Source organism: Argentina silus (assembly GCF_951799395.1).
Source record: "Argentina silus genome assembly, chromosome: 1".
NCBI lineage: Eukaryota > Metazoa > Chordata > Actinopteri > Argentiniformes > Argentinidae > Argentina > Argentina silus.
In genome coordinates, this window is record NC_139655.1 from 23604081 (window position 1) to 23632000 (window position 27920).

General features: G+C 42.0%; 1 protein-coding gene and 1 pseudogene across 2 annotated transcripts; both read right to left on the reverse strand.

Moving 5' to 3' along the window:
- Positions 1-737: 737 nt before the first annotated feature.
- On the reverse strand, positions 738-6076 carry LOC310811022 (putative inactive carboxylesterase 4; annotated as a pseudogene). Its single transcript has 9 exons — positions 6063-6076; positions 5865-5941; positions 5488-5686; positions 5191-5362; positions 4864-5000; positions 4597-4749; positions 4305-4409; positions 1016-1314; positions 738-915 (listed from the first exon to the last, which is right to left on the reverse strand). The product of its transcript is annotated as a putative inactive carboxylesterase 4 (transcript).
- A 499-nt stretch (positions 6077-6575) lies between these two features.
- Positions 6576-26111, reverse strand: LOC310803117 (F-box/LRR-repeat protein 7-like). The gene is made up of 4 exons (XM_083667775.1): positions 25999-26111; positions 22487-22576; positions 9021-9635; positions 6576-8048 (listed from the first exon to the last, which is right to left on the reverse strand). The coding sequence occupies exons 1-4, from the start codon at positions 26033-26035 to the stop codon at positions 7312-7314; spliced, it is 1479 nt and encodes a 492-aa protein (XP_083523901.1). The 5' UTR covers positions 26036-26111; the 3' UTR covers positions 6576-7311.
- Between the last annotated feature and the right edge of the window lie 1809 nt (positions 26112-27920).

Here is a 27920-nt window from a genome sequence, read left to right on the forward strand (position 1 = left end):
CCACCCTCTTTTGGTTTCCTTGTGCCGTATATATTTTTCAATTGTGCTGTGATGTCTCACATAGTTCCTGATATATTAAACTCTTATACAGATTTTATGCTAAAAACAAATATTTTTGCTCAGACTATGATTATATTATTAATTATTGATTGTCCGTCAAATACTAAGTCACCTAATAGTGCTTTTTGTAAGGTTATTTTAAGATTAGAATATTGTTTTTTTCCAGCCATTTCTAAACCTTAGACCAAAAATCGGACACATGGGGGCAATACCAAAACAGATGTTCTATTGCTTCAGTTTCCTCACTACAAAATCTGCATAGTGGCGATTCTTCAATGCCCCATATGGTGAGCATTCTTTTGGTTGCAATCATTTTATACAGTATATATTAAATAAAAAGCATAGTAACAAGACAGTTGTTGTTTTATGCATTGATTCATAAACCTGATGCCATGGGATAGTAACGTCAAATATCTCTTCACAGTACTCTTGTATCAATCTTGTAAGCAATAAATGTACTTTTTGTCTACTGCAATCCCTGTCTTTAATTGCAAAATTCTAAGAAGGAATTCCAAAACAAGTTTTAATTAAAAGTGATTATTTAGAGAAAAATATCTTCCCTTGACAATCAACAGTGCAAATTGAATACAAGGGTTTGTACATAACTGATGCTTGGTACCAATTAGTGAAATACACAGAATGTTATAATTGGTCTTTATTTGGTGACACCTAGAGAGTTAGAGCTCCTCATTGGCTGCCAGGTGAGCTGAGAGTTTCTGGGGCAGGACTACATATAGGAAGTGAGCCCTGTTCTGCTTGAGTTTTTGGCCGACTGTTTGCTCCAAGCCCAGGTTCAGATAACTCTCAGCATGGTCATAAGGATGCCACTCCACCAGCCCTGGCCTATTGGGTGACCTGAGGACAAGAGTATAAGTTCAGGAAATATTCTTTGATACTGCAATCAGGTACTGTAACTACTGACAATAAAACATAGGAAAAGTGAGATTATTCTCACCCTGTGTGAGCAAAGTTGGCCAAGTATGCCATCATTGTCCTGCTTAGCTCCTCCTCCTCTTCACTGACTGGTCCTACAGGAGACACACATTTACTTAGAGAGTTATTGACAGTTCCATAATGGACAGAGGCTTTGAGTTGAAAGAACCCAACTGTGATCTGAGCCTGTCCATTCCAGAAGCAGGCCCCGAGGGCAAACAAAGCATCATCGAAGTGGTCCGCCTTGACGAAGCTGGGCCTTGCCCCGCTGTTTATTGATGCAGAATGCTGGAATCCATACATACACAGGTACATCTGCATCTGTGTTTGGAAGAGTGTATGAGAGAGAGAGAGAGTGAGAGAGATACAGTTAGGTCCGGAAATATTTGGACAGTGACATAATTTTCATAAGTTTGGCTCTGTACACCACCATAATGGATTGGAAATGAAACAATCGAGATGCAATTGAAGTGCAGACTTTCAGCTTTAATTCAAGGGGTTGAACAAAAATATTGTATGAAACGTTTAGGAATTGCAACCATTTTTATACACAGTCCCACATTTTCAGGGGCTCAAATGTAATTGGACAAATTAACATAATAATAAATAAAATGTTCATTTTTAGTACTTTGTCGAAAATCCTTTGCAAACAATGACTGCCTGAAGTCTGGAACCCATGGACATCACCAAATGCTGGGTTTCCTCCTTCATGATGCTTTGCCAGGCCTTTACTGCAGCTGTCTTCAGTTCTGTGTTCGTGGGTCTTTCTGCCTTTAGTTTTGTCTTCAGTAAGTGAAATGCATGCTCGATCGGGTTGAGATCAGGTGATTGACTCAGCCATTGCAGAATATTCCACTTCTTTGCATTAAAAAACTCCTGGGTTGCTTTTGCAGTATGTTTTGGGTCATTGTCCATCTGTACTGTGAATCGCCGTCCAATCAACTTTGCTGAATTTGGCTGAATCTGAGCAGACAATATATCCCTAAACACTTCAGAATTCATCCGGCTGCTTCTGTCTTCTGTCACATCATCAATAACACTAGTGACCCAGTGCCTTTGGAAACCATGCATGCCCATGCCATCACACTGCCTCCACCATGTTTTATAGATGATGTGGTATCCTTCAGATCATGAGCAGTTCCAAGCCATCTCCATACTTTGTTCTTCCCTTCATTCTGGTACAGGTTAATCTTAGTTTCATCTGTCCAAAGAATGCTGTTTTTTGGCAAAGTCTAATCTGGCCTTTATATTCTTGAGGCTTATGAATGGTTTGCACCTTGTGGTAAACCCTCTTTATTTGCTCTTGTGAAGTCTTCTCTTTATGGTAGACTTGGATAATGATATGCCTACCTCCTGGAGAATGTTCTTCACTTGGCTGGATGTTGTGAAGGGTTTTTTCTTTACCATGTGAAGGATCCTGTGATCATCCACCATTGTTGTCTTCCGTGGAAGTCCAGGCCTTTTTGTGTTGCCAAGCTCACCAGTGCATTATTTTTTTCTCAGAATGTACCAAACTGTTGCCACTATGTCTCTGATGGATATTTTTGTTTTTGCAGCCTAAGGATGGCCTGTTTCACTTGCATTGAGAGCTCCTTTGACTGCATGTTGTGCGTTCACAACAACAGCTTCCAAATGTAAATACCACACTTGGAATCAACTCAGACCTTTTACCTGCTTAATTGATAAAGAAATAACAAAGGAATAGCCCACACCTGTCCATGAAACAGCTTTTGAGTCAATTGTCCAATTACTTTTGGTCCCTTGAAAAAGAGGGGGCTACATATAAAAGAGCTGTAATTCCTAAACCCTTCCTCCAATTTGGATGTGAATACCCTCAAATTAAAGCTGAGAGTCTGCACTTTAAGCCCATATTATATAACTGTAACTTCAATATGTCTTGGTAAACAGCTAAAATAACAAAAATTGTGTCAGAGTCCAAATATATATGCACCTAACTGGAGATAGAGTGATAGAGGAGGGGGGAGGGAGGGAGCGAGGCAGGGAGGGAGAGAACCAGCAATTGGTGTTGTCTCTTTCCACAGCCACTTTCTTACGCAGAGCCTGAATCTAAGCAAGCATGACTTGTCAAAGTGTTATTCAATATTAATTAAAAAATGTATTTACTTTAATGAGACAAAATTCATGGAATTTGATCTAGTAGTTCAGACTTACCTCTGTGGTACCTGGCCACCTTCAATACAGGTAGAACAAGGACTATGTCCCCTAGAATCTCTGTGAAAGCATCCCTTATATCCTCTGGGGTTTCAGTGTGTTGGAGGTATTCGTCTACAATCATCTGATTCCCACCCGAGGCCTGAAATACACAATGAATGCAAGTATAGACCCTGCCTACACTACAGGCGCATCATGGTTTCAAACAACAACCAAACATATATTGGTCCTTTCCAATGTTATTAGCTTCTTGTAGAGGGATGTTTAATAATGTAGCAACCCTTGTTGTACCCTCCTAGTAATCCAGAGATGTGGTGGTAGATGATGAATAAGGAGGACTTACATGAGAGGGGAAGAACATGTCCAACACAGATATCACTGACTGCTTCTCCCTTATCCCAAGCAGCCGGAGCAAAAAACTACAACAACACAAACAACAGTGGTGTAAACATACAGAAAGTATTAAAAAGGTGACACAGGTTATTTCTAGATCCGTTATACAGTAGTAAGATTGTCTTACAAAAAGCATTTTGATTAGATAGAAAGAGCAATGAGCTTGCCTGAGGTATTATCCATCAAAACTCATGGTTGGTCACTCCTATAAGCATAGGAACCTTTAGGAACTCCTTGTTCTTCAAAACCTCCTCCATCAATGGCCGGGCCCAAGAATGCCTGAACCTACAGTAGAATGCAGATATTTCTTGTTAGCATTCATGCCTCGTAAATAATCTCTTTCCACTAGAGTCTGGCATATTCAAATATATGACTATCCTGTGAGAAATAAATAAGATACGAAAGTACAAAAATTAACATTCCTAACGGTGGGTCATGTGGTTGGTGACCTCACCAGATAAGCTCAGAAGAATGCCTACCTCATTGATGCTGTTTAGTATGTCCTCTTCAGACATCCCTCTGATGCACTAGATAATGTCATCACACTCTGTCAGATTGGCTATCATCTATGAGAGGGGTTGGAATTAGATTAAATACTGCCATTCCATAGGCCCTCTCAGAAGAATATATCAATTCAATTCCTGAATGAATTGACCCCATTGTTTTGTATTGTCATGAATGGGGAGAGGGGAAGTGTGGACCTAGAGGATGTGTGAATGGGAATTTATAAGAAGGTGGGTACCTACCATGGCACTGGCTAGTGGGTTATTGGTGTAATGGGCCTCCAGAGGTGCCACTCCACTCATAGGGATGGCTCTGTGGAACAGCCCCTCAGCCAATGGGGACATAACCTGTCTATAAACAGACAGAGCGATTGGTGCAAAAACATGTTTTGGAGATCATCAAATTTATAATACATGATCTTGTATCATTTTTTTGGTAATACAGTACAATACATCTATAGACAACGCTCATGTGGACTTTTCAACTGCACCTGACTGACTCACTGCTGCCATCTATAGTCTCTGTCATACCCACCAACATAGAGACACTTATGTGCCGGCAGATTGTCCAAAGACAGTGACTGATCCTGGGTCCCCTCCGAAGTCCTCAATATTATCACAGACCCACTGAAGACTAGCTATTTGGTCCAGGAAACCCCAATTACCATGGGCGTGTTCATCTCCAGTGCTTCAAACAAACAAACAATAAATCTGGTATTGTCCATGACTCCAATGCATGGAAATATTACAGAGATTAAGAGAAAGATTTAAAACAGGTAGAAAGGATGTTACTGTCCCATACCTTAAGAAACCCAGAATACTAAGGCGATACTGTATGACAACCACAACCACATTCTGATAGGCTGCAAGGGCCGATCCATCATACTGGAAGGTTCCGCCCAGTTTGATGAGGCCTCCTCCATGGATCCACACCATCACCTGTGCAACACAACATGTCACTCCAGACACCATCGCTCCTTGTTTATCTCAGACTCTCTAAATCTCAGTTTCTATCGTGAGAAAATGACATTACCTCACTATTTTCTTCTCCCATTTTATTGTAATCCCATTATTTCCAAATAAACTATGTGCATTAATGTGTGTGGGTATGTGTTGTGCTACTACTGACAGGTAGTTTCTCTCCAGCAGGGGGCTCAGGGGGGTGTAAACATTGAGGTAAAGGCAGTTCTGACACAACTGGTAAGGGTATATCCATGGGAAAGGCTTTCCAGTACTTGTACATAGACGTCCGTTCCTGAGGGTTTTGTGGCAGCCTATTTTGCAACCGATTTTGGTCCAGACTGAAGACCATGATCATTTGAAACAGATGTGCTAGTCCTAGGCTGTAACAAAAGTCTGCTACACACCCAGTGACTCTGCAGGACCAGAGCTTGAGAAGATTTGTGCAGTAAAGAGTCAGACCCACATTGGAGGGAGGCTAGTACCATCTCTCACCCCCTCCCAGGGCTCGGCGGGCAGGGGGGCAGACAGACGCAGGGGGCCCAGAGGGGGGTGGGCAAAGGGGATTCCCAGATACTCCTCTACCGTCTGCTGTGTGCCCCTCACTGTCCTGTACTGCCCACGGACAATGCCACCCTTCAGGGTTACTACAGGGCCAGAGACCCCTGGAAGTACAGAAGCCACAATACACAAGACACAATGTCATTGAAACAAAAAGACAGTTTCAATGCATGGTTGTTTATAACTTAAGTGTATGTGACATTGGACAGTAGATGAAAATGGGTAGATTATGATAAGTAGGTTGTAGATGTACATGTTGAAGTAGACAAAACCAACACTTACTTGTTTGAGCCAGAGAAGTTCTTAAGAAGCCTAGGACCAGACAAATGTTCAGCAGAACCTTTGTCATCATGGTTATTCTAGACAGGGAAACACATTAATCTTACCTATGCACAGGTAATAAGGCACTGGAGAAATATGTCCAGATTTAACAACAAAACAACAGAGAAACAAACAATACCTGCAGGGCAAAACACTCACCATAAAACCCTGGCACATAGACCTACTCACTATGACTCGATATCCAAGCCAGAGTGCAATATATAAAAACATGACACCAAAGGGGCGGGGGTAAAGTTACAATAACACACCTTAATTACCATATAAGGTAACTGGGGTTCTAAATTCCACCAATGGTATGAATAAACAGGAAACCTGGTGTGGAGTGCTGTAGCACACTTCCAACACACTGACCTTTGATCATCAAACCAGATGAACTCGCTCTTGGTTTCTTCTTAGTATGATACCAATTATGGCAGTCCACCTATCAGGTGAATCATCATGCTTTCAAGCACCTTCAATGGCCCTGAATTCATCAGCATTGTAAAATAAAAATTCATAAACTTTTACTCCGAAATATACTCCTTAAAATGTCATGGTTAATGTTTTGTGAGCTGAAATATTGGGAACATCCCATTGTGTTCTTTTAAGAAAGACTTCCTAATGAATGTAGACTTGTTCATTACAAAGCTATTTATTAGAATAATTGTAGCAGCGACATGTTTCTGGTCTTTCAAACAAAATCCACCCTGTCCTTCTCTATTTGGTAGTGAAACATTTTTGACCAATGCGTCTACACACTTTACTTTGCAGACGAAACAGTAAGGCACATGACACTGTTGAGCTCAATAGAAGTGATTGTCTAATTACATTGTTAAAGTGCGTATGCACACAACATACAAAGACAGAACATTATAAGCACTTTACAAAGATACAGTTCCTGTTAGATTTGTCATTCACAACCAGATATGCTTATTATTGGTTTGGCTAACGTGTGATACATTCATAGTGGTTTGGTTTGAAATAACTTGCTGTTTATAAAGAAATGTGACAATTCTTTGGTAAATACCTGCCTCAATAAGTTTGATGAAAGCACAAAAGATGAAGAGGGAAAGAGAAGGCTTTTAAAATATGTCTGTACCCAGTGCTCATTGTTGTAGCATAACATTACATCACAAACTGTGACATGTGAGAATACCAAACCATTTGTATTTCATTGAAATATTTGTATCCCTTTTTTACAGATAAATATGTTAAATACATTCCATGTAAGTGTACGCAAAGGACAGCATTATCAACAACCATGCAATTAAAAAAACAAAGAAAAACAGGCGAATATTGCACACCATTTCCCAACTAGTCCTAACAACCTAGCCCTTTTCTCAGGGAACCCCAAAGCAGGAATTTTAAAACATCCACTTGTCAAGGGGTAAATCCAACAACTCCCCTGTTAGAAGAAGGCAGGGTTTGTGTGCTCGATGACGCAGCGTCTGCAGTGGCGCCGGACGAACCGCAGCGCCTCTGGCGACACCTCGCAGTCCTGCACGTTGAGTAGCTGCAGCTCACAACAGTTTGCCGCTAATGCCCTTAGGCCCCGTCCCGTCACACTCTCGCATGCCCTCAGGCTCAGCCTCCGCAGGCCCAGACAGTACAGCGCCAGCTGCTCCAGCCCGCTGTCTGACACCAGGGGACACTTGCCCACGTCCAGGGACTTGAGCTTGGGGCAGCTCTTGGCCAGGTGGCCCAGGCCATGGTCAGTGAGCCCCTCACAGCCTCGTGCGTTCAGATAGCGTAGCCGCGGACAGTAGCGTGCCACATAACGCACCCCAACATCAGTGATACGGCCGCAATGGGCCACACTCAGGTAGCGCAGGCAACCCTCCAGGCGGGCCACCTCACGCAGGCCGAAGTCGCCCACCAGGCGGCAGTCACTGAGGCTGAGCTCCCGCACCGAGGGGCAGTGCAGAGCCAGGTGGCGCAGGGCCTCGTCAGTGAGGCGGGTGCAGCGGCGCAGGTAGAGGTGGGTGAGGCGGGGGCAGTGGGAGGCGATGGTGCGGAGGCCCTCGTCCTCCAGGGAGAAGCAGTCTGTCATGTCCAGGTAGTGGATGCAGATCTGCTGGCCGTGCAGGGGAGACAGTTGAATAGACGCCTCCTGGGTGAGGCTGATGCACGTCACCTTAGAACAGCCTGAGGGAAGAGAAATGGAGCAGGTGGGTTACTGTTTTTGTTCATTCAAAAAAGTAAAACATTGTTTTCTAAATCATGAATACTGAGACACTATTGAATCTACCTGTAACCTAGGCCTTAGTCAATACCATAAACCACTTTTCATACCGTGTATCCTCCGATTAACTTTATATTCTCTTCATCAAGGTATTTTCTAGATCTATTGTTTCCAGTAATGATGCCCCTCAGCAAAAAAAGACCACTTGAGGGTGTCAAAGGAGAACTTGCTCTAACCAATAGCCTAATCGTACTTCTTAAATAAATGAGTGCAAATAACATGTAGAAAGCCAAAGGGTGTCACAGGAACAAATGTGTCATTTGTTTCCAGTGAAAAAAAGCCATATTCATTTCATTATTTTCTATACCCTTTAAAACGACCACAACCATTTGAGTCTATTTTTACAACAAAGGGCTTACTTCCCTTTGTTAATGGCACCAGCTTCGCTTGACCACCAATGTCCAGTCAAAGTCAATGTTTTTTGTGTCACTTCCTTTAATAACGAGAGCACCAGTCTGGTCCTGTCTCTTACGTTTGTTGAGGTAAGGAGTCCTGCTTTCAAAGCTAAGTAAGCCTTTCCCCTCTCCCACATGTGACCTAGTGGTTGGCTGAGCTCCCCTTCTCCTTTAATGTTTTTACCAGCTTTGAGAGAAAAGCAGGACTGAGAAGAATTAAGTATATGAGGAGAGTCCACAGATGTGTGTGATGAAGGGTAGCGCTTAGAGGCCACTCCTCTACCAAACTATGAATTTAGGCTGTATTGAGTTCAGTGTTTACATGATGATAATGTGCTTTGTTCCTTAGGAGGAACACTTGGAATGATTTTCTTATTAAAAGCTCACAGTCAACAGGGCCTTCTTTTTTAATATAAATGAAAACAATAAGAAAACATTTACTTTTCCACACAGAAAACCTCTCCCACTACCTATGGTTACCTGAGACGTTGAGGTGTTCCAAGTTGGAGCAGCGGGACACCACCTCGAACACGGCCTCATTGGAGATGTTGTAACAGCCAGCCACCTCTAGGCGGCGCAGCTCCGGGCAGCACTGAGCCACCTGGTGCAGCCCCCGGTCGGTGAGCCTCCGGCAGCCACTGACCACCACTGTCTCCAAGGTCAGGCACACGTTAGGGGTGTCCTGGCACAGCCGATGGGTCAGCACCCTCAGGGCGCGGTCGGCGTGAAGCAGCTCGCCTGTCAGCCGCACAGTGCTCCACAGGCGCGGGTCCCACGCTAGGTTGTACCAGCGCCGACACACCCGTGCACAGCGACACAGTTGATTGGTGGGCAGAAGGGCAAAGATCTGCAGGAGGGCGTGGTCAGGGAGGAGGTCGATGAGGGCATGGTGGTGGGCTTTTGATTGGCAGGAGCGGGTCTGGGTGCCTGGAGGTGGGTGCACCATGGCGACAGTCTCAGCAAGGGCGGAGGATGAAGAGGAGGTGGACTCATGGCCGTTGCTGGACAGGGCGGGTGATGAGAGGGAGGAGGATTTAGAGGGGATGATGAGGCCAGGGCTAGGGGTGCTCAGTGTCCGCATGCTCAAGTCTGATTCTGAAATACAAGAGAGAGAGAGAGAAAGAGAGAGAGAGAGAGATGTCTATCACAAGCATGAAGGATGTGAACAAGGCATACAAGGAAGGGCATAGCTGGAGATGTCAGAGAGTTTTCAGCCAGAAATATATTAAATATTGTTCCCACGCAAACCATTTTTCTTTTTTTCAAACTCACTTTTTTTGTTTTTATAGAACACTTTGTCTCACCATATGTATATGTTGAAAATATTGCAGCCATTTGTCATTGTTCAAATCCCAGGCCCCAAGAGAGGGATCGAGGCATTGAATGTGGTACCTATCAACTGGTCCTATTAAAGCCACTACTACAGATGGTACCACAAACTCCTCTATCAACGGATAACAAGAGTAAGGTTGCCATGGATCTTATTATCTTGTTTTGGGATGTTTGTGTGAAAACGAAGTGTCAAGTTTATCTTGCATGCACTTGTACCGCAGTCACAGGGCCTCCTCATCAGAGAAACTACCCCCTGTTCAAAGCCAGTGGTTAGGGGGTGTTTGGCGCTGTGGTTGGCCCTATGTAAACAGCCAGGCCCTCCTGACAGATGTGCGCTGATTGCCACTCGGCCGAGGGAGGCCGACGGCTGCAGCCGTGAGAAACCTTGGCTGGATCCCATCGCAATTGCGTGAGAGAAGACTTCCCCCGCCTACTTTGGCCGTACGTTGGATCTGATTCCCGGGGCCGACCCATCATGCTGGGACACTGAGTGCTCTCCTCTGATGCTATCGCTGGCTCCTCATCACCCCTCAAAGCTGCTCGTCCCGTCTCAGAGGGTTTTGCTTTCAGTGATTATAATCATTGAAAGCCCTTGAAAGTAGTCGCTAGAATGATGTCACCTTCAGTGTCCCGGTAAGGGAGCCTGAAGGCATTATCAGCTAGGAACGTGGTATTAACGCCTGTCTAAATATGAATCTCATGGCTGAGACAGCCACACGGATGCGTGATAAGAGCAGGAGCGTTGAGGGGAAATATGTCATTGTATTAATCTCATCTCCTCTATTTTCCCCTATGTCAAGCCTCCTACACAAAAAATAAACATTGGAGAGTGTGGGAAAATGTTCTGCACTTTTATTCCCCATGATTAATAAATGATTCCCAAAAGGCCAACCAATTTAGTGCCTATGTTAGGTTCTGGATGATCCTATAATTTAAGACATGTATGGGTTCAGTGGCTTGTCTATGGTTCCCACACGCTCCCCAAAAGCTGCAGCTAAACACTTGGGGTCCTGTTACAAAATCTGAAACATGTTAAAACTCAAGTACCGTATGTATTGCATTCATGACAAGTTTTTATACTATGCTGTATACTTCATGCAGCAATGCAGTAGCTATACTGTAGCCAAAACGCTCACATATGGAGGAGGTTCAGACAATAAGACTGAGACAGACAGAGGACATGTTATTTCAGTAATAAAGTCAGTAATTTAATTGTGAAGATGTATAGATGCCCACAGACAGACAATCAGCTGTCTCTACATACAGCATGACAAATGGACAGTGGCCATCCTATACCTGTCATGTAGATGTTTGTGAGCACAGACGGGCGGACAGCGATTCTCCCCTGGTTTCTCATGAAGATTTGTATCCCAGACCTGACCTGAGATCAGTCTGACTCCCAGCCAAATTGTGATGACCTACACAGACTAAACCACCTCTGGGGGAACATGTCCTCAGAATGATACCAGACTAGTGGTAAACACAAAGTGAAAAACTCCCAACCTTCTCACAGGCCTCAGAGAATGACTCAATCCCTGCTATAAAGAATGGCTAAGAGATAATGTAAACATGACTATAGGACATAAAACATTGAGTTCCTCCCATTGTTCATGAAGCTTTTTCAATATGTGAGGACTATGACACCAGTGCAAACCCTAGTCATCATGGAAATGCTTACGTAAGTCTTGAGTTGAGTTGAGGAAAAACTGTAATGATGCCTTGACTGGTGACACAGTAATGTAACATTACCTACATCATACAGATGCAAAAATATACAAACTCAGTAAAATGAATTCAGAGATACAGTAAATCAAAACTTACAGATACATTCTGATACAACAGGATTTTTTTTTTTAAAACATAAACACAAGAGATAGTCAATCCCTCTCTTTGTCATGCCATAGCACACAACTGAACCAAACAATCTATATGTCAGCTTTGAGAAAATACATCTCATTCAGAGTTAGAGCTTTCATAAAGTTGTTGGGTTGGGAGTTCTCAAGGACTCGTGCTGGCATTCGCCTCTTCTTCTTGGGTGGTCCATTCATAGTGGTTCCACTTGAAATATGTGGCGTGTAAAACATTAAACACCAACATGTACAGTGGTACAGAGTTGGACTTGTTCCCAATTGTAGATCTAACTTGCGTTCACATGTGTCACCGTCCAATGCCTTTCAATGAGAATGCATTGAGAACACCCTAGGGATATGCCATACATTTCTAATTTTGCATGACTGCCCAAATACTTCAAGATGGCAATAGTTGCTCTGAGCTTTGGTGTTTATGCAAGCACTTCATAAATATTGGTTTCCTGAGCTAATACCTAGTGTTTGTGGATTTAGCCAGTGTTTAGGCAATGTTGATCTGACATACTGTAACAAACACACAACATACAGTATCAGTCTACATAAGAAGTGAAAGTTAAGTACTTTCCACTTCTACTGTCCACTACTTTCCATCTGGTCAAACACATACAAGTGAAACTCATACAAGTCAGATCAATATATTTACTTTAAAAACGTTCTCAATTGTCATGACAAAACAATATGGAGTGTCAACATATTTATTTACTGTCAAACTAATTATATGCATACTATACACCATACAGGGTCTACACATGAAAGCATAAGTCAGTACACTATTATAATCAAGACATTAAAGAAAAGTTCACCTCTTGTGCGTGTGCTTTGGTCTGTACATTCCTAGCACAGACCCATTGCTTGTTGAGCCATTAGTTTTGATGGATGAACGAGACACATCCTAATAATCCAAATCCTAAGTAAATGCAATGGATTTTGCATGCAGGAGACACCGCCATCCAGCCATCTGCCACTGGCCAGGGAGCAACTTCCAAATTGTGTAATTACATGTGTCACTGATCACAAGACCGTTCCAAGCCCAGAGAATCACAGTGCTGTTAATTAGGCTACATTTCCCCATCGCTCCCATCCACGCTTTCACACAGCTGGTGGGAAAAGTTAAACGAAGACAGCTCATTTGTTTTGTTTCACTCCATTTTGAGAATAAGCACCTGGGTTTCTTTTGTGTGGAATACTACTGTGAATGATGGATACTCAAAGGATGGAGTCTCCTAAGAGAGAAAGGAGTATCTAATAACATGTTGGCTATGTCAGCTGGTTGATTGAGCTATTGTTTTTAGATACTGTACATATCTGCCTACAAAAGTTACCACTGATGCAGTGCAAGGTGGTGATTAATATATGAAATCTGTTCTTAGCAGAGCAGTACTGAGATTTAAACCCTCACTACACAAGACCCACTACTGTTTGCAGAGGAAACTAAAACCTCAGCAGTTCTGATCATTTCGTAACTCTGATTGAAAACAGAGTTTTACGAGAAGCTGTTGACTCCAACGTCGGCATCAGTCAAGCCTCGGTAGCCAGAGCATGACTTATAAAAGTTGAACTTTCCTCTGTGGTTCTATGCGTCGTAAGGAATAGATCCTGGAAGTGTGTTCAAAGACCTTAACTTCAATCCCAAGGATGAGACAAACCTATACTGTGTTAAGAAAAACATGCAGCCAATGCATGTGACAGTCCATGTCCATCATTATTCTTCTGAAAACCAGTGCCCTGGGCCAATAAAACAACCAAAACTCTAGACATACACAAGTATGCAGACAAACATCGGACAGACATCACATGAAGATCCAGCCAAAACAAATTATTTTAAACATGAACACTCATCTAGGTTATACAGGAAAAACATGTCTTGGAAAAATATTGATCATTCCATTTTATTTGTGGTACCACAAATGTTCCTAATGCAATTGGCTTATGTTTGTTCCGGAACCCTCTCTCTGCACAGCATCCATCTTTTCACAATTCATTTAAATGAACTCATTAGTTCACCAGTGCAATAATGTTCCATGTCTCTGTATCACATGCAAACCTGTAATTAAGAGGACAAACCTCATACGATGATTAAACTTCACATGAACCTACAGTGAGAGCATATGGTGGAAGATTCCTTTAGTTTGAGATATCAGACAGAGAAAACAGTTAAACATCTGGTCTTTACAGGCACTTGCACGGGGGAGGGGGGGGGCAAAAGGGGGGGAAATGAAAGAGCAACTTATGCATTTCGAGTGTGTAATCACAGCAAGGCATATTCAGCTGAAATATTTCGCCAGCAATGCCCAAACCATTGATGATCCACTGAAGAGCTCTGGACTCCTCAGCAGGATCCCATTAGCGAAAAGCCAACCAAACTTCTGTGACACATGTGGGGCACCCTTTGAAACCAGAACTCTAATATAAATCAATTAGAATGATCGCTGCATTCAGAACAGAGACATGATAAGGAGGACCAGCTGGACACTGTGGGCAAATCGTAAATTCAACAGAGGTTAGTCACATTTTGAAGACATGCACAAAAGGAGATTAAGAGTCAGAGAGAAAGAGAGATGAATAAGAGATACTAGATGGATAGAAACTTGATTTGCCCTTGAAGGAGAACGTGTCTTTGTCATACGTAAATGAGCACTGAAAATTCATAATACACGGAAAGCAGAGAGACAGGAAGAAAAGAGAGAGAGAGTGAAGATAAGTTGGCAAAGGGGGCTGCAGACTTTCTCAAAGCTTGAGACAAGTGCACAGGCAGGGTCAGTCCAGACCTCGACGCAGTCCAGTAATAAACCAGGAGTACTCTTCCCAATAACTCATAGTACTGCAAGGCCTGCAAAGACTCTGGCTAGAGCCAGTGGGCTAATACTGCCTTTACCTCAATGCCATTAGTCCTATGACATCAGGCTTCCCATCAGCCTTTTCCACTGCGGCCCTGATCCTGCCAAAGGGGGTGGGGGTGCAGGGTGGGGTATGTGAGAAAGTCAGTGACACTCATTTCTAAATCCTAACTGACAGTGGACAGGACAATGTCAAGTCTCTATTTAAAATCAACATCGGAAAAATGTATTGCAAAGAAAGTGTCACCTAATAAGAAATGCCATATGGTTTCAGATGTTGAAACCAGCAGCCAAGCAGTGTGTAGGTCTACTGTAGGATGATTTTGCTGAATTGAGAGTGACAGAAAAATATCCATAGTGCAACGACGTACTCTGTTGTTAATACAAAGGACAACATTGGATCTCATATATCAAAACCCCAAAAAACATTGGTTTTGTGGGCCTTTTCGACACAACTGACTTTTATAGTATCTATTTTTGAAGCAGTGTCTCCCAATAAGGGTCTAGTGTGGTGGGAGTTGGGGTACAATAACAGAGCCTATCCCATGTTTTATTGAGTCAGCGGAAGCTGAGATTAGAGTGCAGTGCAGCAGCTTGGCTATCAACAAGGCCTTCACTACAGGAAGGAGTTACGTCATCAGACAAACCAGAGTACAATGGGGCCTGGCACTTCGCTTACAACGCCTATACTAAGGTAGGAAACTGTGGGAGTTCCAAACTCACCACTCCCCTGTAACACCCGCCTCCACGAGACCAGAATGGGTCTCTCACATGCAGCTAACCTCTCTCTGAGCATGTGCAGTACTACTCTTTGTGTCTCCTGGCCCCAAAAACAACACCAATATCCTCAGTGCTCTCTCGGCCTCCGAAAGGCCTCACTGTCTGCTCCAAGGACACACAATACCCCCCCCCCCCCCATCTCCTCTCCTCACTTCGTAAATCTTCAGCAAGGAGGACTGCAGACGCTCAGACATCCGACAGCCAAACCTGGGCTTGATCTGCTCAAACTCCTTCTCCCTCAGAGAGGAGCCATTGTGTGTCTATTCATCACAGCACTAATTCCCCTGAACGGAGATGACATTCTGGGCTCCAAAAGCAATTTGGCGTGAGGGGCCAGAACTGATCCAGTCTCCTATGAAGCATCGACTGTGAAACATAATAAGGTAATACAACATTTACAGGTTGCTAAATCAGGATATCAAAAAGGGAATAGGGGAAGTGCTGCTTCTGGACACTGAGTGTTGTTGAGGTGTGGTATGATAGACTAAGGGACCTATGGTTTAGCGGCAGTGTGGACAGCAGGTGTAGAGTGATGGCCATGGTAAATGGCTAAGCAGGATGACATTAGCCCTCCTCGGACTGCAACATATAGCAGCATAGCAGATCACACAGGATTAGAGAAACCCACACTAGCCTATGGGGTTGATTGAGTTATGATGAGGAGCAAATGTAGCGGACTTTGTCAACTACAGTATATCATGTGGTCTCAGTACCACAGAGTAGGGGATGTGGGAAGCTTGGGGGTTGCAATGCTGCATGTCTCCTATGTTGGCATTACAACAGGATATGGTTTTAAAATTCATCTCATCCACATGTTGCAGTTGCCTCAGCCACAGCTGTCACTTTCTCTATTGCGTAATAAGACGAACCACTGAGCGAATGGAGCAGATAAGTCCAGTGTGTCAGTTCAACCAGTGCAAGGTAGAGCTCTCTAACCACATCTGATGTCATACTGGCTAACAAAATCACATAGATCCAGGTGCATGTGAGCCAAAACCTCACTCCTGGGCCAAAATCTTACAAGCAGGCATATTTCTCAGCCAAATGGCGTCCTTCCCAACTCCTGTCGAACATGCTCCAGTTATAATACTGAAAAGTGGAATTCCGAAGGAGAAACTCAAACTCAAACTCAAACTCAAACTGCATTCAGACAATTGGGACTATGTGCTGCCTCGCCTTTCAGAGACAGAATGAGAGGACTAAGCAGTAATCAGAGAAGAGTTATGAGATGGAAGATGGCTCAATTGCTTTCCTTCCCCTCCTCCTTGAGTAAACAATGTTCTCTTGTTTTCTTTTTCTTTCACAATCTCTGCAGCCCTTTTCTGTGTCTGTGCTCAAATGTCCTGACTATGAGAGTCACAAGAGGACAGGAGCAAAGACAACAGAGAGACTGCTGAGAGTGCTGCATGGAGTGGTTTTCTTTCTCTGTGACTCAAAACACAAAGGTGCAACAAATCACACTACCTACAGTATAAAAGGCACTCTCAAAATGTCACGATTTTTTTGGTGAAAATGACCATTGCTAGAAGTTAAATAAAGATAGTACTATATACTACTAGTACTATATATAAATAAATATTCAGACCCCTTCACTTTTTCCACATTTTGTAAAATTTTGTAAAATCCATTTAAAATGGATTTTTGCCATCAGTCCACACAATACGAAGCGAAAACACATTTTTAGAAATGTTTGCAAATGTATTAAAATTGAAATACAGAAATACCTCATGTACATAAGTATTCAGACCCTTTGCTATGACACTCTTAAAATTAGCTAAAATGCAAAAATGTCTTCAACAAGTCACTCAACAAGTTGAATTGAGTCCATCTTTTGAGTTCAAGGTTTATGTGATTTCGGAAAGTATATATTTTGTTTTTATAGTCTCTGGTTTGCATAGGAATCAATTACACACTTTGTAGATTAGGATGTCACTACCAACTCAATTTTCTCTTGATCCTGACAAACTCCCCAGTCCCTGCCAGTGACAGACATACCCATAACATGATGCAGCTACCACTATTCTTCACACGAGGGATGATGCGGAAACTGCATTGCAAGTGCTGGATTTTTACTAAACTTAATGCTTTGTAGTCAAACCAAATAAACACATTTCCAGCCACTTTCTTTGCTGTATCACTTGAAATCATTGTTGCAAACACAATTATAGATATGAGGATTATTTTCCAATAAGGGATTCTTTTTGGCCACTTGGTTATACACCAATTTTGTAGAGTGACTGAGATGATGTTGTCCCATCGACTGTGCTTTTTCCTCTTCGCCATTCAACTTTGTAGATGTTTGTAAGTATCACCGGGCCTCAGGGTAGCATTCCTGAGCAGTTTTGTTCCTCTCCATTTGTTCAGTTTGTAATGACAACCTGATCCACACAGTGTGTAATTGATTCTTACACAAATCAGAAACCCTATAAAAACAAAGATATTCATTTCAAAATCACATATAAACAAATCTACTGCGTTGTAGGAATATCATAAGTGGTGATTTAATTAATTATTGTTATTAAATCTCGGCTTAGAACGCTTCTCGGCCAATCACAATGCTTGTTTTCATCAACCCGTATAATCGCCTCTTTGATGATGCTCTGACTGACAGACATTTCGTGACAAGTTTGGTTTACTTATGAAGCAATATGAAGTTGTAGCTAAACTTCCTGTTCACTGTAGCAACTGTAGCCTACAATTACTCCAAGCTCGTCGCACTGAACATTCTGAAATGCAACAAGTGCACATCATTTTACAAGTCTGAACAATCAAACGAACCAAACTACACACATTCTGAATACACCCTGAGGTCAGTCCAGGCCTCAATTGTCTGTTGACTAATACCATTCATTCTTGCAGTGGAAGAATTCTAATACCATTCATTCTTCCATCGACAGAACCTCTAACAATAACTGAAACCACTGGTGTATTCAAAATGTAATTTTTATTATCTAGTTTTGCTATTAACATGCGACTAAATGTCAACATGTGCTCTGTTTGCACTTTGGAGAGTATCTGATAATATGTACCTGAGAACGAGAATGTTCTCTCTCAGTACTTCTATACTGCAAGCTGGGATCAGGTATACTACCCCTTGCAGAGGAGCTGTCATACTGTACACATTGGTTTTTAACCTCTTAAGTTTTCAGCAGACGTAGAGTAACCTCAAACACAGCTCCTCGTAATCCACCACAAGCAGTCAAACATCAGGTCAGGATCTGGAAGGCTGATAGTCTGGCACTTGCCAGACATTTCCCTCCAGAAACAGTGGGGCTTCCTCCTCTAAACAAACCACTCGGCCTGGTTGAGCACCTCTCAACACAGCTGTCATGCTGAGGACAAATGACGGCTAGACCGGCTCCTTCAGTGCGGCAGAAACGTCCTACCAACGCTCTGAAAAATACTACCACATCAGTGTGACGTTTGTCATACATCTGTGTTATTGTTTGGTTAAGAAGACCCTCACGATTGCAGATAAATGATCTGAGATATTTATGACCTGTGTACTGAAAAATAGAAGGTTTTGATGATAACTATTGTTTATGAAAAACACTCCCTTAATGAGTCTTGCAAACATAATATGTGAGGGTGTTGGGTCCTCATTTGATATAAATAGTAGTGTTGTTCCTGATTACAGACAAACATCCCCTCATGCTACATTTCATATTTGGCAGGGGGAAAATAAACATTGACATAGCTCATATATATTTACTTGAGCATGCAAAATAAATGGATCATGAGAGTATGAGTCTAGTTTACAAACAGATGGAATTCAGGGGAATTTATCGCCCTTGGGAGGGTCAAAATATTAACATCTTGGAGACAGGAGCGTTTTCTACTGTGCACTGTTTAGACTGCACTGCTGACCCACCCACTGACCTCAGACCAGTCACGTGGGAATACTCCATGTGGATACTTATGTGGATGAGACATTCCTGTTATTGGATTTGAACCAATTGGTCCATAACAGTCCTCTATGAGTTATTGAATTACCATGTGTCACCATTGAGATGCAACGATGAGTCTGATATAAAATGTAATAATAAAGGTATTATGCTGGGTAAATTGGGTTTGATATCAGACACGGAATTGAATAAAAGAATCATCCAACTGTTTATGGACCAAAAGTTCACATAAAATACCTCCTTAACATGTTCTGTAGTACAAGAGCCATGGATAAGTTTCCCCACACACTGTTCTCACTTTTCCTTTGTTCCTTGGCAGACAGGAAGGAAGCAGGCATGTGTATTGTTCCCACGATTTACTGTTTCTATGTTACCTTCCTGGTGCCATAACATAACAAATTGCTGGTAGGTTTGGGGTCACATAATACAGAACAGAAGCACAGCTTTGATATGGTCAACTTTCCAGTGAATCTCTCTCTTATCAGTAAATGTAAAGACCTGATACAATGCTGACTGAGTATTTTTTTTCTTTTCAATTCTCACTTCTCTAGACATAGTCTCACAATACAGCCACTGTTGCAAGATAAAAAAAACAAAAAAACATTTACGGACGAGGTGTTTGCCCATTCTACACATTCTATTTCTATGGTGGAGCCACATTCCTCATGTACCCCTGAGTACAATCCTGCCAAAGAAAACCCCTCCAGGCCCAGACGCCCCAGGGCCAAAGTTTAACCCATGCTGTGTGTGTTGAACCTCAACCCACTGGAGGAATGTGGCCTACAGTCTGTAGCTCATAAGCAGGTCAGCTGGTAGAGCCCACAAGCTCTCCTTCATTGCAATAAAGAAGACACATTGCCAAAATAATATTGTATGACTTCATCAAATGGCAATGCCCCAACAACTAGCTTTTTGGCTTTATGGGAAAGGGGTATAACTCTACCTCTTCTTCACGTGGAAAAACATGGGTGACTTAAAGATGTATATCTGCCCAACCGGTAAAATAAAAAAGCGGCTTGATGCAGGTTAAAGACAAGCCAACAGAATTAACAAATTTCAAGTCCCTCTTATACTCCCCACCACTATGGTGACATCACCTCTTAGTTAGCATCCAAATGTGCAGTGAGGAGTGACAATGGCCTACTTTCCAACCCAAAGACTGATGCAATATGCTCTTCCTAATTAATATAACACCGCTTCACTACTTTGTCTTTGGGCCACCACCACGATGATTCCACACAATGTGAGAGAGTCACAATTATGGAATTACACTTACAGTACTGCTACTGAACGCTAACTTTAGCAGTTTTGTTCACCTAGAGGCCATCAACTCCCGTTCGGCTAGTTTGGGAGTACTCTGATTCTGATTGGTGCTTAGTGACTGGCCAAACAATGTGATGGGCTCTGCATCCAGAAGTGAGCGTGCTCCTAGTGCGTGATGGTGTGCAGACTCAGACTACATCCTGATTAGTTTAACGGGCCATAGGGCTGTGTGGGGTGGGGTGGAGTGGAGTGGAGTGGAGTGCAGTGTGGCGTGGGGGGGGGGGGTGCGCGTGGGGGGGGGACTGTGGTTGTAGTGGTCCCAGACCATGTAATTACTCCCACTTAGCAGGCAGAAAAAAATAACAATTTCTGTCATAAGACAGGAGGGGAATTATGGTCGGGCAGCCACCGACCGCGGCATACACTCTTGCACAGGTTGTTCTCAGAGCAGACACATGAAGCTCAATTATCAATTTACCCATAATACACCAGTCTGGTGTTCCAGGAGCTCCTCCGTGGATAGATCCTAGTGAGTCAGCATTTCTGTCAGGGCTCAGAGAGCTTGGAGAGAAACAATACACTGCCTTGTCTGAACTCAGTCTGTGAGCAGACTCAACCTTACTTTTGGGATTGTCTTGTTACAGTTCAGCAATAATTAATTAGATTGTTGATAACAGGAACATGAAGTGATCTGACTCCCTGTGGAGACAAGAGAGCGGACTTGGTTTGGCCAGTAAGCAGTCCAAAACAGAGACAGTTTTTCAAACTGACAGGTGTCTTAACTAAACATACACATTCATGGACCTTTTTGCATGAAACCAAAATTACATATGATGTAATATAAAGTGTCACAGTGAAGTATTCCTCTTTCCATTATCTTCTATTGTCCCTCAGCAACACCTTGAAATGTATGACTGAGTGACAGACAGAAGTGCAGGGTAGACCATGTGTTTGTTTTCTTGTGGGTAGCCCAACCCCACAGAAATACTTCGTTTCTAGCTCTCAAAGCAAACATCCAAAATAAAAAAAGATTGAATAAGAGAGAGTGAGAGAATGTGTGTGTGTGTGTGTGTGTGTGTGTGTGTGTGTGTGTGTGTGTGTGTGTGTGTACGTGTGTGTACGTGTGTGTGTGTGTTGCTATACTGTATGTAGATGATTAAGTTGGGTTTAGCCGCATATGGCATGTGGGATTTTCAGTTCTGAAAACAGTCTGACCTTTGACTATGATGGGATTGAGAAAATTGAAGCTCAGTTGACGCTGAGTAGAGTCATAAGAAATACATTTTCTATAAATGTCTTTCTAAAAACTCCAGCAATCACTTTGTTGATTGACATTGATTGACATGATTGACAGATTGTCACAAACAATTATTGACAGACCTTGTGAAAGACATCTGTTATATGTTTCAGGGCTGACATACACTTGTTGGAAAATGCCAGAGCAATGCTTGAGTATAAGCAGTTCTTGCTAGCATTGAATATCCTTAAATTAGAGCCACAATATTGAAAGTAGTTATCGAAGACCAAACAAACAAACAGTACAAAAATCTGGAAGCTGTTCTTATTAGTTACTGAGATGCTGCATCACACACATATTGTTGGATATACAAGGTTTATTATTCAAAAATAATTCTGAAACAGCTCAATACAGTTCTGAGTTTCCAATCGGCCTACTCTCTCTCTCTCTCTCTTTCTCTCTCTATCATTGGCAACACTAGCTCTGATATTACCACAGCTTGGACAAGCATTCTTCCTCTTCGAGGAGGCAAGAGTTTTTAAACAAAGCACAAGAAAAGCCTTCGGCTTCTTAGTTCTGATGGGAGCCGTGAGTTTGTTTTCAATTTAGGGTTATCCCAGGAACACACAGGTTTCTCCCAAAAATAGGCAGTATTACAAAAAGGGGAAAGGAAGGGAGAGAAGGGGGGGCAGTTGGGTTGAATAATGAGCACCAGATGCCTTACCTTCGGTGGTAGCCACATTTTTTGGAGCTTTAGTCGGTGTGTGATCCGTACTCGAACTAATGTCAGAGGAGATACTGGAGCTCCCTTTACCTATGTAGAAGGAAACAAATCAGGAACAATCAAGACATTATAATCAGGAAAAACAGTAATAAGATGGACTGTTTTGAGAACAAGCACACTTTCACTCCTGGAAAACATTTCATCACATCCATCTTAGGAGGCCTATATGAGATATATTGGGAGAAGGTTTTTAGCAAGCTGAGGTAGAGAGGTATGATGTTCTATGCAAACAGAAAACCCATATCCCTTTCATTACTTTTACTTCCCTTAATCTTAGATGGATAGTTAGCCTTGGCATGGGTTCAATCCCAGTGTTGCTTCCTATGGGAAAGTGTCCCCTCTTACGTTTGGAATAGGAATACAGTCTCCAACAAGTCCCCTTTGACCTCTGCTTCCATGAAAGCTGAACAGAGAGGGGAAACACTCATGTCTCAGGGGGATATGACTATGAGTAATCACTGTATTTGATCTGCAATTGCAGTTACATGTGTCCTCCACAGTATGCTTCCTCATGGCTCATGTAGCGCTTGCAAAAACGCCTGATGTGTTGTCTGCTCTATAAAGAGTGTTAAATAACTAGATGTATATACAGAAGTAAAGGAACATCCATTTGTCCAGTTATTATTTTATTGTCAAGTTATTGTTATTATAGTTTTATTGTTAATGATATCATCTTGATATCATTATCATTGTTGTTGTTGTTATTATTATTATTATTATTGTATATTATTGATACATCTTTTTTAACCTTTAACTATTTGTATTGTTGTTTTTACTGACTGTGCTTTTGTTTTACTTTTTATTTATCTATATATTCTTGTTCTCTCCATGGAATGTAGTGTCTTTGAGTACTGAGAAAAGCACTATACAAAATAAATCCATTATTATTATTATTATTATTATAATAATAATTATTATTATATGCAGTCTGACAGAACACTGTAAGCTCAGTCCAGAGGGTTGTGGGGGATGCTTTTTCTCAATGTTTTCTTCTCTGCTGATGTCACAATCTCTCTCTCTCCCTTCGGCTCCATTCCAGTGGAGGGCCGAGGGTTGTTGGGGGAGCGGCTGTTTATTGCACTTCATTCCACCGTCAGATCATAAATGCAGCTTTGTGGCTTCGCTGAGGGGAGGTCACCCAGCGTGAGACGCTCTGAGGTATTCCCAAACAGCCCGACCCACACAACATGCCTATGTATACATACTTACACGCACATCAAGGACAGTCATCTACATAGACTAGACAACACCAAAGAAATGTGATATACAGCACATGAATGCTGTAAAAGTAAAGTATGGGAGTTGTAGGAATGCTAAAATGATCCCCCAGAACACAGCTTAGCTTTTCAGAGAGGCAACGCTTCTTAGCACCTCATTCATAATGGCTACACTTAAACCAAGTAGCTCACCAGACTAGCAATTTTCAAGCTCAACTTCTCCCCTCCCACCTACACACACGCTAGTGCGCTGGCAAACACACTTACACACTACAACTGTTTTAGAGGCATAATGCAACTCATATGAGATTCATCTCTTTCACCCTCAAACTGCAATATGATGCCGACGGCATGTTGTGGTGACATCATTGAGCCGGCACATCTGCTATAGCTTCCACTACAGTCCACGAAAGTGAGTCACAACCTCATTGTAGAGCACTATGCAGATGAAAATATCTGTGTTCATTCAGTCATCAGTCTTGAGTGTGGTCTATAGCTCGCGTCCCTCTCTTTGCTGACACTTGTAGAGAACACAAGTGTTAACACAGGACAAGCATAACCTGCAGCAGACAATATGGGTTATACACATTTTGCCGATGGCAGCACTCTTCTCCTTGGAGGAAACCTCAGAGCGCCGCTGACACATTCAGAGGAAGTAGAGCTGTGAAAGGGGCCTGAGACTTTCTTGTTGACATTTCTGGAAAACAACTTTTCAAAAAGCTCCTGCTTCCCATCTTGTGCTTATATAATGTGTTCGGAGAACTCTGCTCCATGTTAGTCACCTAATTGTGATTTATAATGTGGCCAACAGACTTAAAAACAGATGTGTTCACAGACAGAAAACACTCTTAATAAAGCATATCAATGTATTGACATTTGATTATCTCCAGATAATTACATTGTTATTAATACTTAATTACACATTTTGCCAATTGTCATTGCAGCTTCTTATGCTATGCATATTATGGATAAAGGTATATGAATGTGTGTGCCATCATTCACAGTGAATTACCATAACATACAGTATTTATGAATCCTATGCCACCCAAGTAGTCTTAAAGCTGACTCTATCCCAAATGAACCATGATGGCTGCTGAAACAAATATATATATATTTACATAAGGAGTGAGCCACAACTTGTTCAATAAAAAGGTCCATTAAATCTGAGGGAGAGGCCAATGGGCCTGAGGTGCTGAACTCAGCAGAAGTGATGTGACGAGTACCAGTACCATGAGGATACATTCAGGACTGAACATGGAAGAACCTCACACATCTTCATAGCTGAGGTCCCAAATTTCTTAAAGAAAACTTTTATTTATTTTTAAATATATTTTTAGGGCATTTCTGCTTTATTGGGATAGAGATAGTAGAGATTGACAGGAAGGATGGGTGAGAGAGGAGGGATGACATGCAGGATATGTCGATGGCCGGAATCAAACCAGGGACCTTGCGATATGGTATGCGCCTTAGTGTGCTACGCCACTGAGCACCCCTTAACACAGCTTTAACTAAGTCAATAGTGAATATGTTTATCAACAGTCTTAGAAGAGCCATACATCTGCATTTTTTGGCCCCAGTAAGAGATTAGATGACTATTTGAAGTATATGATTTGCCAGAAAAAGGCAGTCTAACCAAGGGAGGTTATTTGATGAGGGAATTGTGTATTGAAATTTTGGACAGACATGACAACATTGTAGGTCAAATGTGTATGCTGCAGGACAACATTGTATGTCAACTAATGACCAAAAGAGCAATGTGATTCATGTATTTGCTCACTCTCTATTTGTCTTTCGCAGTGGACCCTAGGCTAAACATCTGGGTCTCAGCAGTCATTGGTAGGTAATGACGGATGTAAATCCTCACCTGTAGATGCTACATGCCCGTGCATTAAATAATGTGTCATTGCCATTTCATGTATCACCAAAAGCAAGGTAACACTATTGTTAGTGCTCTTCTAGCTTCATCAAAGAAGGAGTGGTCCTCATGATGACCGTCTTGTTTGACAGGCCGCTTTTGCATGTAGAACAATTTTATCAACTGCGTAAAAGCGTTCGTTGGAGAAATAACACTCATAAACAAAGGTTTGGTAACTAGTATTAACACAGAAAACAGTGTAACCTTCATAACAGATCATCTTTAGATCTAAAACAATCTAAGTGTGCTTGAAAGTATGGAAATGGAGGGAGGGAAGTCGGAGGAGAGAAATGAAATGACTGGGCATTCCAAATACTTACCCTCGCTTCCATACTGTTTCCCATTGTTCGCACCCATCCTAAAGAATGCATAATCTACGTGCAAAACTCAGCGGTATCCAAATAGGCGGAATTCCAGGATAATCCTGTCAATCCAAACATTATAGTTTCAAATGAATTTCACAAATAATTGTTTGAGAGACCGCTGACTTCAAATGGTTAATCCAGATGTTGAACGGGTACAGAGAACGTCTCAACATTACGCAAACCAGACAATTCTTCAAAAAGGTGGGTACTCTCAATCGAAACAGTGTTTAATTCCAGGATTTTTTCGTGGCTGCATCGGTCACAATATTCCAGTTTTAGGGTAGTTTAAAAAAATACAGTTTTAAAAGCTCTAAATGGTATCCAGCTGCTGATCAGGTTGCGTGCAGTCATCGAGGCGGCCAAGACTATACCCAGAAAGTTTTGACAATCTAAGGGGAAGACGCGCTGAACTAGTCCAGATTTAAAGAGACCGCGGACTTTATGGAAGCAGTGATGGAGATGTGAGGTACCATTCACAGTGCGCAGTATACAGACAGTAACACATTCATGTAGTCTGATTAATGTAAGTAAGAATATACATTATGTTCAGAAATTCCAACACCACAAAAACTGAGCAAGATTACTTGCTTAAAGCTACAGAATGTGATAATTGGTCTTGCATACACAATTTGAATACATGAGATGAACATTATTATACTGATTATTACACTGATGTCACACACAATAACTGGGTTTATGCCATTTAACTGATACAATAAGAATCATAAAAGGACCATGCATAGATAGGCCACATGAGTTAACGTAATTGCCAACACAGTTCTTAATACTGTAGCCTGTGTGAATGCAATGGGAATAATTTCCCCCACCAGTACCCCCTTATGCATTCCCTGGATCACTAAAAATAATTGGACCCCATTCAAGTGGCAACCGTATTTGGCCAGACTCTTCAAATGAGAAACGGTTTCCTGTGCATATAATGGGCGATAATATGACACTATTATTGGAAATATTCTCCTGTGAACATGTTTAAACAACAGGAATCGGAAAGAGCAAGCTATGGTATTTTTATCATCCAAAAGGTCCTTGAACTTCCTTTTGGTATCACGTCCCATGGCCTTTGTGTCGCACTGACAATGGGAAAAGGTGCATGATTGTTTTACACAACTACATACAAGTACTCCAACATCCATGTACTTCTCAAGGAAATACACATATGGGTGTGGTTTATGCAGCATTGTTCCTGAAACATGATTTACAGTATCTAACAGAAATACATAATGCTGGAGAATAATGCACTTCCTCTCAGTTACTTTTCTAGGTAAGTGCTATTGTAGCTCTTAGTGATATTAATGACACAATATATATTGAAGTCTAGTTTTAACCTGGAAAATGTTAAGCCACCCCTGATCTGACGTTCATCTTATCTCCATTTCATCTGACCAGGAAATACACATCTTCTTCAAGTTCACTGGTGATGCAGCTGGTAGCGTGTTGAATACCAGTTTAAGACATTTTCTTGGGAAAAGATTGTGCTCAAAGTTGCATGATATTCTTTTACAGAGTTTGATTGGCTCGCATGGTACCAATCAACTGGATTTTTGGCTGTCTGAAAGGGGTCAAATGCCAAGCCCCGAAACCTTTTACAGCAAAACGTTTCTACCGCACTGGAATGCACACCAAGAATGTGTTCTACATCCTGCATTTAAGAGTTTTCCTGACGCAAACCTGCGTGCAAGCGTGAAAGGTGAATTAACAATAAAAACATCTACAGCCAACCCAATAAAATGTGCTAGCTAACCAGCCCTCAAGTCTGAGAGTCAATACCAATATGACCTCCACCGACAATAATTGGTAGAGTAAAAGGAGTTGTATGAGAAATTTACTGTACACATTATAAAGGTATAAAGTAATTTCAT